Here is a 16,226-nt window from a genome sequence, read left to right on the forward strand (position 1 = left end):
GAAACTTGTTGTACTTCGTCGATAGTTGGGTAGGAGTAAAAACCCTAGTGGCCCTCGCATTCATTTTATCGGTCAGTTCCAGCCATGTATTTTTGGTCACGGTCCCTCTGACAATGGTACCGTTATGCACACATTCTAGAAGAAGTTCGAGCAACATGTCAGCTTCCTCAGGAGTCCACTCAATTCCCTTTCCTTTTGGCATGGCACCTCGTTTTCTCTAGTATGGAGTGAAAAAGTAGGGCCATTAATTTGCTATAGTTATGACGTAAGGAAAAATACCCAACCAAAAGCACATGAAGTTGACATATTTGTACATAGCCCCTCACACTACCACCTCATTCTCCATATCCCCTCTAATGACAGCGATGCATTGTATGAAAGTATATTTTTTTTATAGACACAATTGGTATTTACGAGGGACATTGACTATAGAATTTAAATTAATTACAGTCTAAGATTCCAATATATGCCTATAGTAAAAAAGTTATAAAATGCATTATTTGTACAGCATACATTAAGAAACAGGTTGTGAGGTACCTTTCGAATATGAGATGCTTTTAACGCGTGAAGAAAACACTGCTTCTTGCTTCTCGTCGAATATGGTTGTACAAAATGTAGCATGAATTTAAGTCAACATTCAATTTGTGCTATGAGCATGATAAATCTACCACAAAGTTATAATTTGTGGTTAGTTTTTTTAATTTGTGCCGGTTTTGTTTTAAAGTTAAGAGTGGTTCGAACACAATTTATTTTTAAAGATATGAGTGTGTTTTAAATTAATTTGCTTTTCATAAATTTTTGATTACTTTGTGGTTTGTTTTTTTAATTTGTGCCAATTTTGTTATGAAGTTAAGAGTGTTTTAAAGATATATTTTTTTTTCAACATATTTGTTACAAATATGAGTGTCTTGTTTATAAATTTGTTTTTGATAATATTTTGATTAGGGGGTATTATTGTGCCCATTTTCATTTTTTTTTTCAATTTTTTAAAGATATGAGTGTGTTTTAAATTAATTTGCTTTTCATAAATTTTTGATTACTTTGTGGTTTGTTTTTTTAATTTGTGCCAATTTTGTTATGAAGTTAAGAGTGTTTTAAAGATAATTTTTTTTTCAACATATTTGTTACAAATATGAGTGTTTTGTTTATAAATTTGTTTTTGATAATATTTTGATTATGGGGTATTATTGTGCCCATTTTCAATTTTTTTAAAAAAATTTTTTTAAAGATATGAGTGTCTTTTAAATTAATTTGCTTTCATAAATTTTTGATTACTTTGTGGTTTGTTTTTTTTAATTTGTGCCAATTTTGTTATGAAGTAAAGAGTGTTTTAAAGATAAATTTATTTTTTTTCAACATATTTGTTACAAATATGAGTGTCTTGTTTATAAATTTGTTTTTGATAATGTTTTGATTAGGGGGTATTATTGTGCCCATTTTCATTTTTTGTTCAATTTTTTTTTTCAATTTTTTAAAGATATGAGTGTGTTTTAAATTAATTTGCTTTTCATAAATTTTTGATTACTTTGTGGTTTTTTTTTTTTAATTTGTGCCAATTTTGTTCTGAAGTTAAGAGTGTTTTAAAGATAAATTTATTTTTTTTCAACATATTTGTTACAAATATGAGTGTCTTGTTTATAAATTTGTTTTTGATAATGTTTTGATTAGGGGGTATTATTGTGCCCATTTTCATTTTTTTTTTCAATTTTTTAAAGATATGAGTGTGTTTTAAATTAATTTGCTTTTCATAAATTTTTGATTACTTTGTGGTTGTTTTTTTAATTTGTGCCAATTTTGTTATGAAGTTAAGAGTGTTTTAAAGATAATTTTTTTTTTCAACATATTTGTTACAAATATGAGTGTTTTGTTTATAAATTTGTTTTTGATAATGTTTTGATTATGGGGTATTATTGTGCCCATTTTCAATTTTTTTTTTAAAATTTTTTTTTAAAGATATGAGTGTCTTTTAAATTAATTTGCTTTCATAAATTTTGGATTACTTTGTGGTTTGTTTTTTTAATTTGTGCCAATTTTGTTATGAAGTTAAGAGTGTTTTAAACATAAATTTATTTTTTTCAACATATTTGTTACAAATATGAGTATCTTGTTTAAAAATTTGTTTTTGATAATGTTTTGATTAGTTTTAGAGGGGTATTATTGGCCATAAATATATATATATATATATATATATATATATATATATATATATATATATATATATATATATATATATATATATATATATATATATATATATATATATTTATATTTGTGTATTGCCAAAAAAAAAAAAAACAAACAAACAAACAAAAAGCCATATAAACAGCATCTATAGTTGTGCTCAGTAAAAACAATTAGTTTTGTATATTGATCAATGGATCATATTATGCTATTTTTTTTTTCCTTTTTTTTTTTTTTTTTTTTTTTCAGTGTTTAGATAGTAATTAGTTTTTGGTAATGGTTTGATAAGTTTAAAAAAAAAAAAAATTACATCAGAGTGTGTTGTGATTTTATTTTCAAAGGTTTGAGTGTTGTGTACTAAAAATGTGTTTTTGACTAAATTCTGATTAATTTGCTTTAATTTTTTTGGGTTAATCTGTTTTCTTCTTGTCTACACATACTTTTAATAAACCTTTGTTAAGTAAAAAAAGAGGACAGATTGTCAAATTGGCACCAAGTCTATTGTAATTTGGCATATTGTTGTTATCCTAAGTCCTAATCAAAAAACAATTTGCACTTTTTCTACAAATTCATTCAGAAAATCTACTTGATGTTATGAAGTCGAGAAAATAGAAAAAGGGACATTGACAATTATTTTGTAAACACACGAGATGGATGTGACCAAGAGAAGAACACACTAAAACAAAAATCACCTCCACGGAAATTATTTGGTCTAGAATTCTACTAGTATGAGATATTTTTTTGTTAAAAAATAAAGGATGTCCAATAAAAAAATTACAACAGATCAGTTGTCATGTCAGTCCATTAGATATGATTCAAAAAAATAATTATACTTGCAACAAAAAAAAAAATAATAATAATAATTATACTTAGAAGGAAAAAAAAAAAAAAAAAAAAAAAAAAAAAAAAAAAAAAACACAGATCAACGAAAATTATGATCTTGAAAATCCAAACAAACAAACAGGAACAACATTTGAACATTAAAAATGGAATACCTATTTTAAAAAATAATAACAACATAATAAATCTCCATAACAGTCTCTTAAACACAAAAAAGTTCTTGTACAAATTACATAGAAAAAATGAAACCATAATCAACAACAACAAAGACGAAATTGAAACTAACCCTCCAAGACCGTGTTCTTGGACCGTCCACGTGCACTGTCCACGTGCACTATCTTAAATGGAGGAGCTGAGTATTGTTTGGTGTTGGAACCAGTTGAGGAGGAATGCTCATCCAAGGAAGAAGGCTTCTCTACAGACATTTGAGGTTTTACCTTTTGATGCACGATCTTATAGCCAATTTCTGTTCACTATGCAAGGCCGTCACGCACAACACAAAGCCCAAAAATGGTTAGTTCAGGTATAATAAATAGAATAAAAGCAAATAATCAAAAAATAACCTCCCTATCTGATGGGTGAAAGACCCCAATCTTCTTTGCCAACGAATATTGCTGCAACGGGCAGAAGGAGGTGATGGAAGCCTGAAAAGCACCCTGACATGCTGCTTTTCAAGCAATAGTAACAAGCAGCATCTTCTACCTCAGGTTTCTTGTTCGCCAGGAAGAAGAAAATGAGGGAAGCTACGGTTTACACCCACGAGAGTTCACACGTGTAGAGTCTGAGCATGTGATAAGACAAAAGCTTCAATTACTATTCCAAGAAAAAACAAATTTTTTTAGATTATTTGATCTCGATGACCCAATAGAAAAAATTAAAAAAAAAATAAATAAAAAAATAACAAGGCCTTAGATGTGTTCACGTATAGCAGCAAATTTCTGAGTTTGCACACAATAAATTCCCTTCCTCTCCTACTGCCCCCCCCCCCCCCCCCCCCCCCGGTACACGTACAGCAGCAGCTCTTGTGCACCTGGTCTTACCCGATGAATGCTGCAGTGACTGCAACTCCCCCCTCTTCGGTCATCGACGACAACAATGAAAGGAACTCCTTGTCTTCCATCTCTGCAACTTTCTTGTCTTCCATCTCTGGGACAAAGAATGGATTTTATTTTTTTCAGAATAAACCAAAAAAAAAGGTATGGGTGAATTTTAAAAAATATTACAATAAGACAAATATGAGAAGTTTCAGTTACTTTTTGACTTTCTCATCCTTATATGCTGGAACTTGATGGAAAAAGAAGGCATTTGGTGCATCACTGAGGAGAGGGCTGAAACGTGTTGATCTCGAAAAAGGCTACCTGCAACTCTGCCAGACTAGTTTCTAGGTAATTGAATACTCTATAGCTACTTTGCTGTTCGAGTTGTAGTCCCCAGGAAGTCTGATTTCTGCCAGCTCTGAATTAACGCATCAACTCACCTTGAAATTCAAACTTCATTCAATCTTCATTCAAACTTCATTCAAGTGCCAACCGGGTATTATTCAACTTGGATCCGGATTTCGGGTTTTTGAATAAAACCTGGTTTGAATATTGAATAAACATCCAAACCAAACACACCATTAGTTGCCAACCTGTGAGGGTCACTCTCTAATCTTTTCTTCTTTTTGTCATTTTGGTCAAAAGAGGATTCTCTAATTCGGCTTTTTTTTTTAGTTTTTTTTTTTAGATATACATGAGAACCGATTACAACAGTAAGTAAAATACAGAGGAGAGCCTAGGCAACTCAAAAATAAAACTTAGAATGAAATTACACGGGGACAATGCTTCCAAAGATGCGGGCCCATTAGCTCAAGGTACGGATGCCACAAAACTGGAGTCATCAATAAAAATAATTTGGCAAGTGTATTGAGTTACGAGAACCCAAACACAAATACAAGAGTAAACAAGGGGAGAGAGGTACAACAATAAAGCCCAAAAATACATAAAAAGAACAACACAAACAACAACTACGAATGAATGGTGGGAGCCGTTCCTGGAGGCGCGTGAGAACCACGCGCCGCCCAAAGACGACCTCTCAACAACAGGGTGAGCCAGAATCTTGTGAAGCTGCCGGGGGCGGTACCAGAAGGTGGAGAAGGAGGCAAGAGTGAGCTCCATGCGCCGGTTGTTAATAAGAGCGTTTGGCCGCGTGGGAAGCACATGCCAACCTCCGGGGGACGATGGAGGTAGAGAAGACCACCGGCGGACTCCTGAAACTCCGGTGAACCCGTTGCTGAGGAGCATGTTTTGAGAAAGAGGACGGAGGTGAGAAGATCCAAGTCTAAAAAACCAAAACCGAACACCAAACATAAATTTCCTAAAAACATGGTGGGTGATGGTGGATAGGTTGAATAAACACTATTGGTCAGAGGAAAGCAAGAAAAAAACTGAAAAAGGGAGAGATAAAACCGGTGCAAAGCCGGCTCGGGGATGAATCAAACGATGCATGGCCGACTTTGATTTCTGAGAGAAAACTCTCAGATTTATTTGTTTATGGGGAAGAATGGTGGGTGGGTGGATGGGAAGAAGGAGATGAGGGTGAGGGGGCAAAGGGGAGGGAAGCTTGATTTTAAAAAATAATAATAAAAAAAAGCTGGATATTTTAATGCAAGGTTCCTTTCTTGCACTGCCTGGATTGTCTAATTTGAATACATTTGTGGTATGTTGACATGTCACTCTTTCATTTATTTATGGGAAAAGTACGCATAATTCCCTCAAACTATCACTTAATTGTTAATTTACCCCATAAACTATCAATTTGTGTCAATGTCCCCCTCCTCCCCCCTAAACTACAAAAAAATGTCAATGTCCCCCCTAAGACCAACAAAAAGACAAAAATGGCCCTAATTTTTTTTATAAGACAAAATCGTCCTCATAAATTCAAAAAAATAAAACTAAAACTACAAAACTGAAAAAAAAAAAAAAAAAAAAAAAAAAGAAAAAGAAAAAGGAAAAAACTAAAAAAAAAAAAATTAAAAAAATTAAATAAAAAACGAAAAAAAATTTAAAAAACAAAAAAAAAAAAAGAACAATTCTTTTTTTTTTTTTTTTTTTAAAAAAAGCAAACAAAAAATAACTGAAATTTATTTATTTATTTTTTAAATAAAACAAATAAAAAAACCAGTTTTTATTAAATTAAAAAACAATGAAGAACAATTTTTTTTTTTTTAAAAAAAAAAAACTGAAAATTATTTTTTAAAAAAATAAATAAATAAACAGTTTTAATTTTTTATTATTTTTTGGAATGAATTTTTGTTATTTTATATTTTTTAATATATATATTTTTTTTTTTATGTTTTTATTTTATTTTAATAATTTTATGAATGACATTTTTGTCATTAGGAGGACATTGACATTTTTTGGTAGTTTAAGGGAGGACATTGACACAATCGGTAGTTTGGGGGATACATTGATAATGATGTGGTAATTTGAGGGGATTACGTGTACTTTTTCCTTTATTTATTTTTAACAATAAGTTCAGTGCTTCTTGCATTAATAACTAACAGGTCCGAGGGTAGATTACAGTAAGTAAAAATACAAACGCACGCTACCCACTAAGCCAAAAAATCTAACTTGGGTGCTCTCTACAAATAAACAAATATTACAAGATCAGGCATTTGAGCCATTCTTTACAATTAAGCACCATTCCTAAATATGTGAAGGCTGATCTGGGCAGATCAAGCCTTAAAACAGACCAGTAATATCTGAAAACCCATAGACAGACTTAAAGAAGATAAAAACAATACAATGAACACTACAACAAACAAATACACAACAGAAACATCAAACAAACTGTCGTCTGAAAATCCTTCCCAATGTCGGTTCTGGCGTGTGAACAACACGCACCGTACACAAACACCACCCCAGTGATAGTCGATCGTTGGAAACCATTCCCAACACCAACCAAGACCAAGAAAAGAAGCTCGTGACCCACATGCGCAGAAACAAAGAAGGAGAACCTTGGTGCGTGCAGGTCACACGCCAACCACTGGAGATCCACATGGTCGTGGCTGAAGGCGGTAGGACTGGAGAGCGACGACAAACTCCTTGGAAAGGTGCGTGCCCCAAAAAGCCCGACGGATGGGCATAGATCTAGCGACGAAAATGAAGAAAACAATGAAGCACGACCAGAAAATCTCTCCCCAAACGAACTTCTCTTACTTGCCATTCCTGTCAGAAAAAAAAAAAAAAAAAAAGAAAAAAAAAAGAAGAAGAAAAACACAACCAAAACACAAAACAAAAACATTGAGATACTGGTTCTACAAACCAGAGAGGACAACCACTCCATAACCCTAACGGTTAGGAAACAAAACACCTGGATCGAACCATGAGGAAAAACAAAAGACCTTTTAGAAGGTCACAAAAAACACTATGGGGAGAAGAGAGGCGTGAAACCTCATTCCCCCATGCCACTAAGACTCTCTCTACACTCTCTCTTTGTGGAAACTATAGGGAGTTTCTCTCTCTAGAGAAGAGAACAACCTTGTAGTTCCTTAAAAAGTTCTTTCATGGATTTTATTAAGCATCGGATCATGAACGTTCCATTCATTTGCTGACTTTCACGGGAAGCTAGGTTCTTGTACACGTGATTATAGCTTCCCATTCTACCATTATTCATATGAGATAATTGCACCATTAGTTTTTGTGATTGACTTAAATTACAAATCGTTCCCTTTGATATCAAAATTAATTCAAAAATTCTTATGGTTGACTTAATTTACAAATCATTCTATGAAGTCAAATTCAATTAAAAATTTTAACATATTTCTTTAGGCGAGAACATATAAAGAAAATAGAGAACACAAAAATAGGGCTACATCTTTAACGTAGAGAATTGTATTACAATGTGTTGTATTTATAGAAAAATTTAGGTATGGTAAAGAAAAAAATGTTGACCAAATAAGATAGGGATTGATGATAGACCTAGAAGGCCAGGGGATTAAATCATAGCTAATCGTAGAAATTATTATAACATACTCATAAAACTCAATGGGAAAGATTGAGTTGAGAAAGAGAGGGGATTGATTTTTATTATTATTATTATTATTATTTTATTAACTAGATTTGGTGCGACAAGCATTAAAATATGAGTGTGAGCTTGGCCTTCAGAACTGTTGATGAAGCAAATGGAGATCATGTGCGGTAGGAACAAAAAACTTGATGTGAGCTCATATGGGTCAATATCTAGCGAGATGCCAAGAAAAATCTGATCGTGAGCTCATGCAGGTGGAGCAAATCTGGCAATGGTGAAGAGACATCGTACACGGTGGGGTAGACAATTAACCAGGTGGATGACTACTGGTGAGGGCAGCTTTAAAGACGTTGGTGAGAAAGGCTAGAAGACGGCAACCTGAGGTTGCCGGAGCTGGAGCTGGGAGGTGGTCTACTATAACACCTGGAAACAATGGCTGATGAAAGCCCCATCATTAATACAATTAGCTGCAAGACGTTAGAACTTTGTTCAGGGAAACATAATATATATATATACCTTTTTATCTTACTAAAAATATATATATATATACATTTATAAAACTAAATAAAAAAAGAAATTAAAATTTTTAAAAAAATAAAAATAAAAATGGTAGCCACCCCTTTGGGTGTGGCCAGTGAGCCACCCTCGACCACCTCTAGGGTGGTCGTGGACCACCCCTTGATATGAGTTGAGATGGCTAACTGATGAGCGTTCGAACTGATGTTGCTAACTAATGAGCGTTCGGATGGGAACACTACATTGTCCGGACAGTTGCTTGGGATCCAACTTCCCTGAGTTGGAATCTGCACAGAATTTTCTTTGAACAATGAAATAGCTTTCATGAAGCTTGTGATACTTGCAACTTGTCAAATACAGCTCTTTACACATCAGAGAAATAAGCTCTAAATATCTGAAAATTCTGAAATATACGGCATCTCTGTGAAAGTAGCAACATTACATAATAGTGATTTTGTCAACAGAATGCTGGCAATAAAAAACTAACAACCTATAATGCAACATTAATGCCCTGCATATTATATGCTACCGTCAATCATTAGTAGCCCGACCGAGTCTGACCTCGGATGGCCCACGCCACTAATGACGTCCGTCTATAATGATCACCACTCAAGCATGGTTGCGCGGGTCATAAAAACTATTGGATCCAAGGTCAAACATAAAAATAAACCTTTGACCATAGGGTTAACCTGTATAGTAAGAGAGTGGCTGTTATCTCGCACATAGCAGTGTACTATGTCATACGATGCAATTTAATTTTCACTGTCTTCTACATGCATGCTTTAAGAAACTCATTGTTTTCATTATCTTCTCATTAATTACTCATTTCCACAAAATAAAGTCCACAATAATCAAAAGTATATTTCATATGAGTTGTAAACATGCAAGTTTGATACATAAAATACTCATGCTATGCGGGAAGAATATAATAACAAGTATTCATATGAGTTTTTACTCATTTGTATCGTAAAGTCCTTTTGAAGCTTCACAATTTCGAAATTTGTAAAAAGATCTATTATTAGTTCTAATCCCAAGGTAAACAAGACCTAAATCCTAAATAAGCTCAAAATAGGCTTTTTGCCCGTTGGTCCAACATTCGGACAAAAGAGTCGAATGATCGGATTCGACATTGAAAATTCACCTAGTGCAGGTTCAAACGTTCAATGCTGGGGAAAAGTCGTATTTTTGAACTTAAAAGCCACAAAACCACTTTTAAGCTAGTTCTAAGGTCTTAACATGATACGTAATAGAGTCATAAGCATTAATAACACCTTCATGCAGAACTCGGTACATCAAACCTCATCAAAGTACTAATCAAACATGCACTAATAAAATATTAAAATAAAAAACCAACTAGAGATACAAAGCCATAAGCTAGAGCAAGAAAATTAACTAAACAATATAACAAAAACTTAAGAAACGAGTTAGGCTAGGAATGTTATCTCCTTGAACACCAAGAACCATGAGAGCTCATTTTCTCTTTCCAAAACACTCTCTCACTCTTGCTCTACGAGCACACTAAAGAAAGGGACGAAATGAGGTGAAAGGGGCGAGAGTGGGTGGTATTTATAAGCCTAGGGTGTCTGAAGATAATGATGAACGGTTCTTACACAAAACTGCAAAACATCAAACAAACAATCACTTTTGTCGAACGTTCAGTGTACTATTTTATCCAAAGATTTTAGGTCAGATTGTACGTTCAGTGGTATCCGGTCAAACGTTCGGTGTACCTTCTGACACAAAGTTCATGTGTGAAGAGTGACATATGTCAAATCCTCAAATGTTCGTGACGCAAGCTTCGAAAGTACGGTGCACTCTGATATCGAACATTCAGTAACCCTGGCCGAACGTTCGGCAAGAACAAAATATAAAAAGAAAATCACTCTTTATCCAACCCTAACCCCTTATTAACACTGATTAAGGTTTACTTAATCTTAATTAATGTTTGGGGTATTATACCATGGATTTGAAGCAAGAATCATACCCGGCATGTGACGATTACACAATCCTTCCCTTACTTGCTTTGCTCTTCCCATCTGTTCGATTTTTCAACGAGAGGCTCATTTTTTAGGTAGTCTCCGAGGAAGATGATGAGATCTTGAAGTCTTGTGGGTTGATGAGGGACTAGAGGTTGGAGCAAATGCTTTGGAGCTTGTTGATGTAGCTATGGATGTCGCCTATGCAGCACATGAATCTGGGCTTGGTGGTGCAGGGCTCTGATGGGTCTGGCATTTCTCTCTAAACCACAAAAGTAAGTTTGTAAGCTCAACAACTAGAAGATCTTGCAAAAAATAATAATTACAAAATAATGTTTAAATAAAATAGATAGTACAACAGAGGATCAGTTGGAGTGTTTATTTATTATTTTTTTTTTTTTTAAAAAAAAAAATTATATTTTTTCACTAGCTTTTTTAACTAGTATTGATGAAAAAAAAATATTTTTACCTCCCTGGCTAGGTTGATGTCAATTTCAATCTGACACATTTGTTCCCTAGCAATGACTTCTAACAATTCAATCCCTTTGTAGTTAAAAAAAACTAATAAATAAAAAAATCCCTTTAAAATAGTGCTAATGGCGCTGCTCAAAATATAGCCAGTCAGGTCACTCTATTTTAAGCGTGCCGCTCTATTCCACCAGTTTCTTATTTTGTTGTTAAAGTGGATGTCACATACACGCGCTTGTCCCTTTGGTTTTCTTTTGTATTTGTTATTTCTTATTTACAAGAGCTTATGGGCCATGGCAGAAAAGGAGGAGTTGGTTGTGCCACAAAATGTATTTTTACTGCTGCCTGATCAAGATCTTCTTGTATATCTGCTATATTTTGATTTGTTTCTAAATATGCTCTTAATTTATTCGGTCAACTTTAGGTTTACTTGTTCGTTACTCATAGTCTCTTTATAAATTGGTAATCAAATCTACAATCAAACCCAAATGAAAAATATTCTTATAAGAAAATAAACAAACATAATAAGAAATATATATTCTAGCATCCGCAAAATAAGAGGAGACCGCCAATAGAATGATACCAGCCTTCCGAGCCGCTGAGAGAGTTTCTGAAGATCAAGTCATTTAGTGTTTTAGAGAGAGGCTCAATAAAATTAATGCCATGCCTTATTTGGGGGATTTGTGACTTTTTTGTGCAAGGTCCCCTAGTGGGTTGTCTGTTTATTTGCCACATGGTAGATTTGTAGCTGTGCTATGACAGTTAGTGGGAATGAGGCTCTAGGCTTTTTTAGCACTTTGTTTGGAGAGGGCCTTGGTCTTCAAGTGCCTAGCGGAAGCATTATATATTTTCAAAACATTATGACTTAAACAAATTAAAATAGGCCCAAATTACTAAAAATTTGTTTAAATTATTTTTAAAATCGTTTAAAATATGTCCTAATAAAAATTCAAAGAAAGCTCAAAAAGCTCGTTGCCTAATATGCAGATAGCTGATAAAAACTATATTTAGTAAGAACATGATACATATGTAAATGCATATATCTAAAAGTGATATTCGTATTTTACAAATAATCATGCGAATATTAGAAATAACTGCAACCATATCTACGTCCTGATGGCATATTAAAGTGCACCAATTGTCACTACTCCGTTGGTACAACATTGTTTCCCAGCATAGTTTCAATCAACTTTCCAATGGAAGCAAATGAAGGTTCACCGTTCGCCACAGCCTTCCTACTCTTTTCACTCATCTCTTTGACCCTCTTCCTCACCTCACTCTCACCGTCCATCAAACACTTGACCGCCTTTTCAATATCCTCAGTCACCACAAGCTCACCGCCGCGCCTATAATCCAATTTCAGCTCCACTGCTAAACCCAGATCTCTCACCATCTGGAAGGCATTGATTTGCTGCTCCGCATACATCGGCCACGCAGCAATAGGTACACCGTGCCACAAGCTCTCCACGATCGAGTTCCACCCACAATGCGATACGAACCCTCCGATCGCTTTGTGGGCCAGCACCTCCACTTGCGGGGCCCACCCGCATATCATTCCGATTTCTCTCGTCCTTTCCAAGAATCCTGCTGGCAAGACCTCCTCGAGATTCTGACTATCGGACGGCGTGGCAATGTTATCATCACCTGAGGGTGATGCCAATCGTACGGACCAAAGGAACCGGTGCCCACTCCGCTCGAGCGCAAGTGCGGTCTCTTTCAACTGCGGCGCACCGAAGCTCCCCCAGCTCCCAAAGCATAAGAACACCACGGATGATGGAGGCTGATCGTCGAGCCACTTCTTGATCTTATCATGTTCCGCCTGAATTGCCTCTGAATTTGTCTGACCCTTGAGGTTAATCAACGGCCCTGCTGCGTAAACGGGAGGGATTCCATCAACCAAAAACGAGCTGAACGCATGGGATTCTAGCTCATGGAACGTGTTGACGATAATAGCCTTGGCCTCTCTGAACTTTCTACCATGGTTTACCATGGAGATGTACCCACCTTCGTTGTCGAAGGCAAATCCAGGCAAAACACTAGAAGGAACCGGGTTGACATAACTGGGTACGACCGACTCGGGATCCAACTCACTAAACTCGACACCGAGCTGTTCATGCCGGGTCGGAAGGTAGAGCATGAAGCCAAGAAAGGCTGCATTACAAGTGAAGAAGACATACGATGGGACACCGAGTTCATGAGCCACGTCAATCATGCCGGTGCAAAACATATCCACCACCAACCCGGCAAGCGGAATCGAATTGGATACGACGCTGCTGAGGATAGCTTCTTTGACATGAGCTTTGTGGCTGTCAATGATGTCGGTGACAAGTTTTTCAACAGAGCCAAGGAGAAGCTCTTCTGGAGGGGGGTCTACTTGAGGAAGATGAATACATTTGATGCGGGTGTGGGAGGCAGCAATTGATTGAAAGAGGGAATCTAAGTTGTGCGCAAATGGCGGCTTTATGACGAGAACAGTGATTGAGAGACGATCGTCCCGATCAAGTAAAGTCTTTGCAAACTCGATTATAGATACGAGGTGGCCGACTCCAGGGGTAGGGATGAACACAAGCTCTGCTCTCCTCATCTTCCACTCCGATCCTAATTACACTGCCTTTACGAATTTATGCCCTTTGGGATCTCGTCTTCTAGTTGCACATAGAGCTGGAATAACAACAGGGGAAAGGAGCAGTGATTGGCTCCCCTACCCGGCGTTTTTCATTAAAATATGAGGAGTTTCTTTCTGATTAAAAAAAAAAAAAACATTTTTTAATGAAAAACGCCGGATAAGAGATGGTAAAACGTCCCTGCCGATTACTGCTCAAACAACAGAGTGCAAGATGCAATAACAATATTTCTCAATAACCTGAAAATTGGTAGTAAAAAAAAAAAAAAAAACTATATAATATATGGCAAGTCGTTTTGGACATATAGGTCACTGATGACGCAGGCAGTGCAATTATTTTTGGACCTACGTGCAGGTGTGCAATGGAAAGGAATAGATTATTATAAAAATACTTTTTAGAGAAATATTTAAAGTACTTAGGTGCGGTTTGGTAACTCATCCAAACAATTTTCATTTTCATTTTACTTCTCCCAAAAATATCAAATCAAAAACATTCTTACTTTTTTACACTTTTTATATCACATCAATAATTTTTTATTATTATTCAACCAAAAAAACCCACTACAAAACAAAACTTTTTTACTTTCCTATAAAACATTCTCAAATTTTATATCACATCAATCATTTTTTATTACTATTCAAATAAATATTCCAATTCACAATCACTTACCAAACACACTCTTAAACTTTTACAAAAAGAACATTACAAGTTGATGTGACATCATACTTAAAGACGAAAATGTCCTTTTTACAAAACCCATAATTTTAAGACCACTTTGTGGTCGGACAACTCGCCAAACGGAAGATCACCTTGATTTGTAGTCGAACAACTCGCCGGACGGAAGACCACCTTGCTCCATGGTCGGACGTCTCGCCAGACGGCTAGTTCGGAGTTTCCGACTTGCTCCGTGATTTCTCCAATCACGGGCTGTGGCGCTGGGCGTCATCCAGCCACACCCGGATCCCGGCCAGATGGCCAGGATCTGGCCCACCTTGGCCAGAACGACCGGATCTAGCTCTTCTCTGACCAGAAGCGTGGTCGGGGGTCGTGGTCGTGGTCAAGTCCGAGATTGTCTGGGGTGCTGTGTTTTTTTCGGTGGGTCTGGGATGCTGGATTTCTGGTGGGTCGGGGTGCTAGGTTTCCGGTGGTTGGGGTCGGAGTCATGGTGGCCGGCGTACTAAGTTTCCAACAGTCTAATGGTTTCCAACTGGTGGGTTCAACAGGTTTGTAAGCTTCCCTTTATAAAAGTTTAAGTACACTTAACATTTCTCAACTTTTTACGATCCACATATAAAATTGACATATATTTTTATATATTTTTTTAATAGCATTAATAAAAAAATATTTACTTTTCGCATGTTTAAAGAATACATGTCAATTTTCTATCCTTCCTAAAATATGAAATATATTGGAAAAAAAAGGAAAAAAGACATTTCATCCTCTAACTTTTATGTGCAAGGTTTAAAAGCTATAACGACCCACCCAAATTTGGTCGCAATGAAGATGGCATGGCCACTGAGTGGTTTGGTTATAAGAATGCATGCAGGGGTAGAATTAAGATTTGAGATTTGGAGGGGTCAAATTAAAAAAAAAAAAATAAAAATTGAAAAGACCTAAATTAAAAAAGAAAACAATTCGGATAAAATTTAATTTTTTTTTAAGAAATTATTATTTTTTGGATCATCTTAAGCTTGCCCTGGGCCAAGCCTCGCAAGACACAAGGTAACTCCTCCCCTGAATGCACATTCAATACACGAGTCATTTTCCGTGAAAAAAAGACAAGACACAAGGTAACTCCTCCCCTGAATGCACATTCAATACACGGGTCATTTTCGGTGAAAAAAAGACAAAGACAAATTTAAAAAAACTTTGATGGGAACATTGCCCCTATTAAAAATTGGAGACAAAAAAAAAAAAAAAAAAAAAATTTGTCACACTTTTAAAGGCAAAATATATTTTCCCCATGAAAAAAAGAAAAAGAAATGGTCTATATATTTTGTCTGACATGGTAGGCGTCTTTGAATGGGTCACAGACGTTTCGTAATTGACCCTAAAAGCTAGTGTATAGGTCGTTGGTTTGAACTTTTCAATGCCGTCGAGTGGTTAGCTGCCAGCCTGTGAGGGTCGCTCTCTAATTTTTTCTTCTTTTTGTGTTTTTGGTCAAAAGACGATTATCCAATTCAGATATTTTACTCTCCTAATAAAAAAAATAAAAAGCATTATTCAGGGCTCCTTTCTTGCACCACCTAGATTGTTTAATTTGAATACATTTGTGGAAGCATCGGATCATGAACGTTCCATTCATTTGCTGACTATCATAGGACGCTAGGTACTTGTATACGTGATTATAGCTTCCCACTTTACCATTATTTATATGAGACAATTGCATCGTTAATTTTTGTGGTTGACCTAAATTATAAATTGTTCTCTTTAATATTAAAATTAATTAAAGATTCATGCAATTGACTTTGTTTACAAATCACTTAATAGAATCAAATTCAGTTAAATTTTTTTGACATACTTCTTCAGGCAAGAACATATAAAGAAAATAGAGAACACAAGAATAGAGCTACATCTTTAACGTAGAGAATTGTATTACAATGTGTTATAT

General features: G+C 35.3%; 1 protein-coding gene across 1 annotated transcript; it reads right to left on the reverse strand.

The window, feature by feature from the left end:
* Positions 1–11,983: 11,983 nt before the first annotated feature.
* LOC133861484 (UDP-glycosyltransferase 71K1-like) lies at positions 11,984–13,698 on the reverse strand. Its single transcript, XM_062297276.1, has one exon. The coding sequence runs from the start codon at positions 13,573–13,575 to the stop codon at positions 12,136–12,138; it is 1,440 nt and encodes a 479-aa protein (XP_062153260.1). The 5' UTR covers positions 13,576–13,698; the 3' UTR covers positions 11,984–12,135.
* Between the last annotated feature and the right edge of the window lie 2,528 nt (positions 13,699–16,226).

Source organism: Alnus glutinosa, chromosome 2, assembly GCF_958979055.1.
Source record: "Alnus glutinosa chromosome 2, dhAlnGlut1.1, whole genome shotgun sequence".
NCBI lineage: Eukaryota > Viridiplantae > Streptophyta > Magnoliopsida > Fagales > Betulaceae > Alnus > Alnus glutinosa.

What these genes read in the sequence shown, in the direction of transcription:
- LOC133861484 (XM_062297276.1), bottom strand. Translation starts at nt 13,575, where the DNA reads ATGAGGAGAGCAGAGCTTGTGTTCATCCCTACCCCTGGAGTCGGCCAC.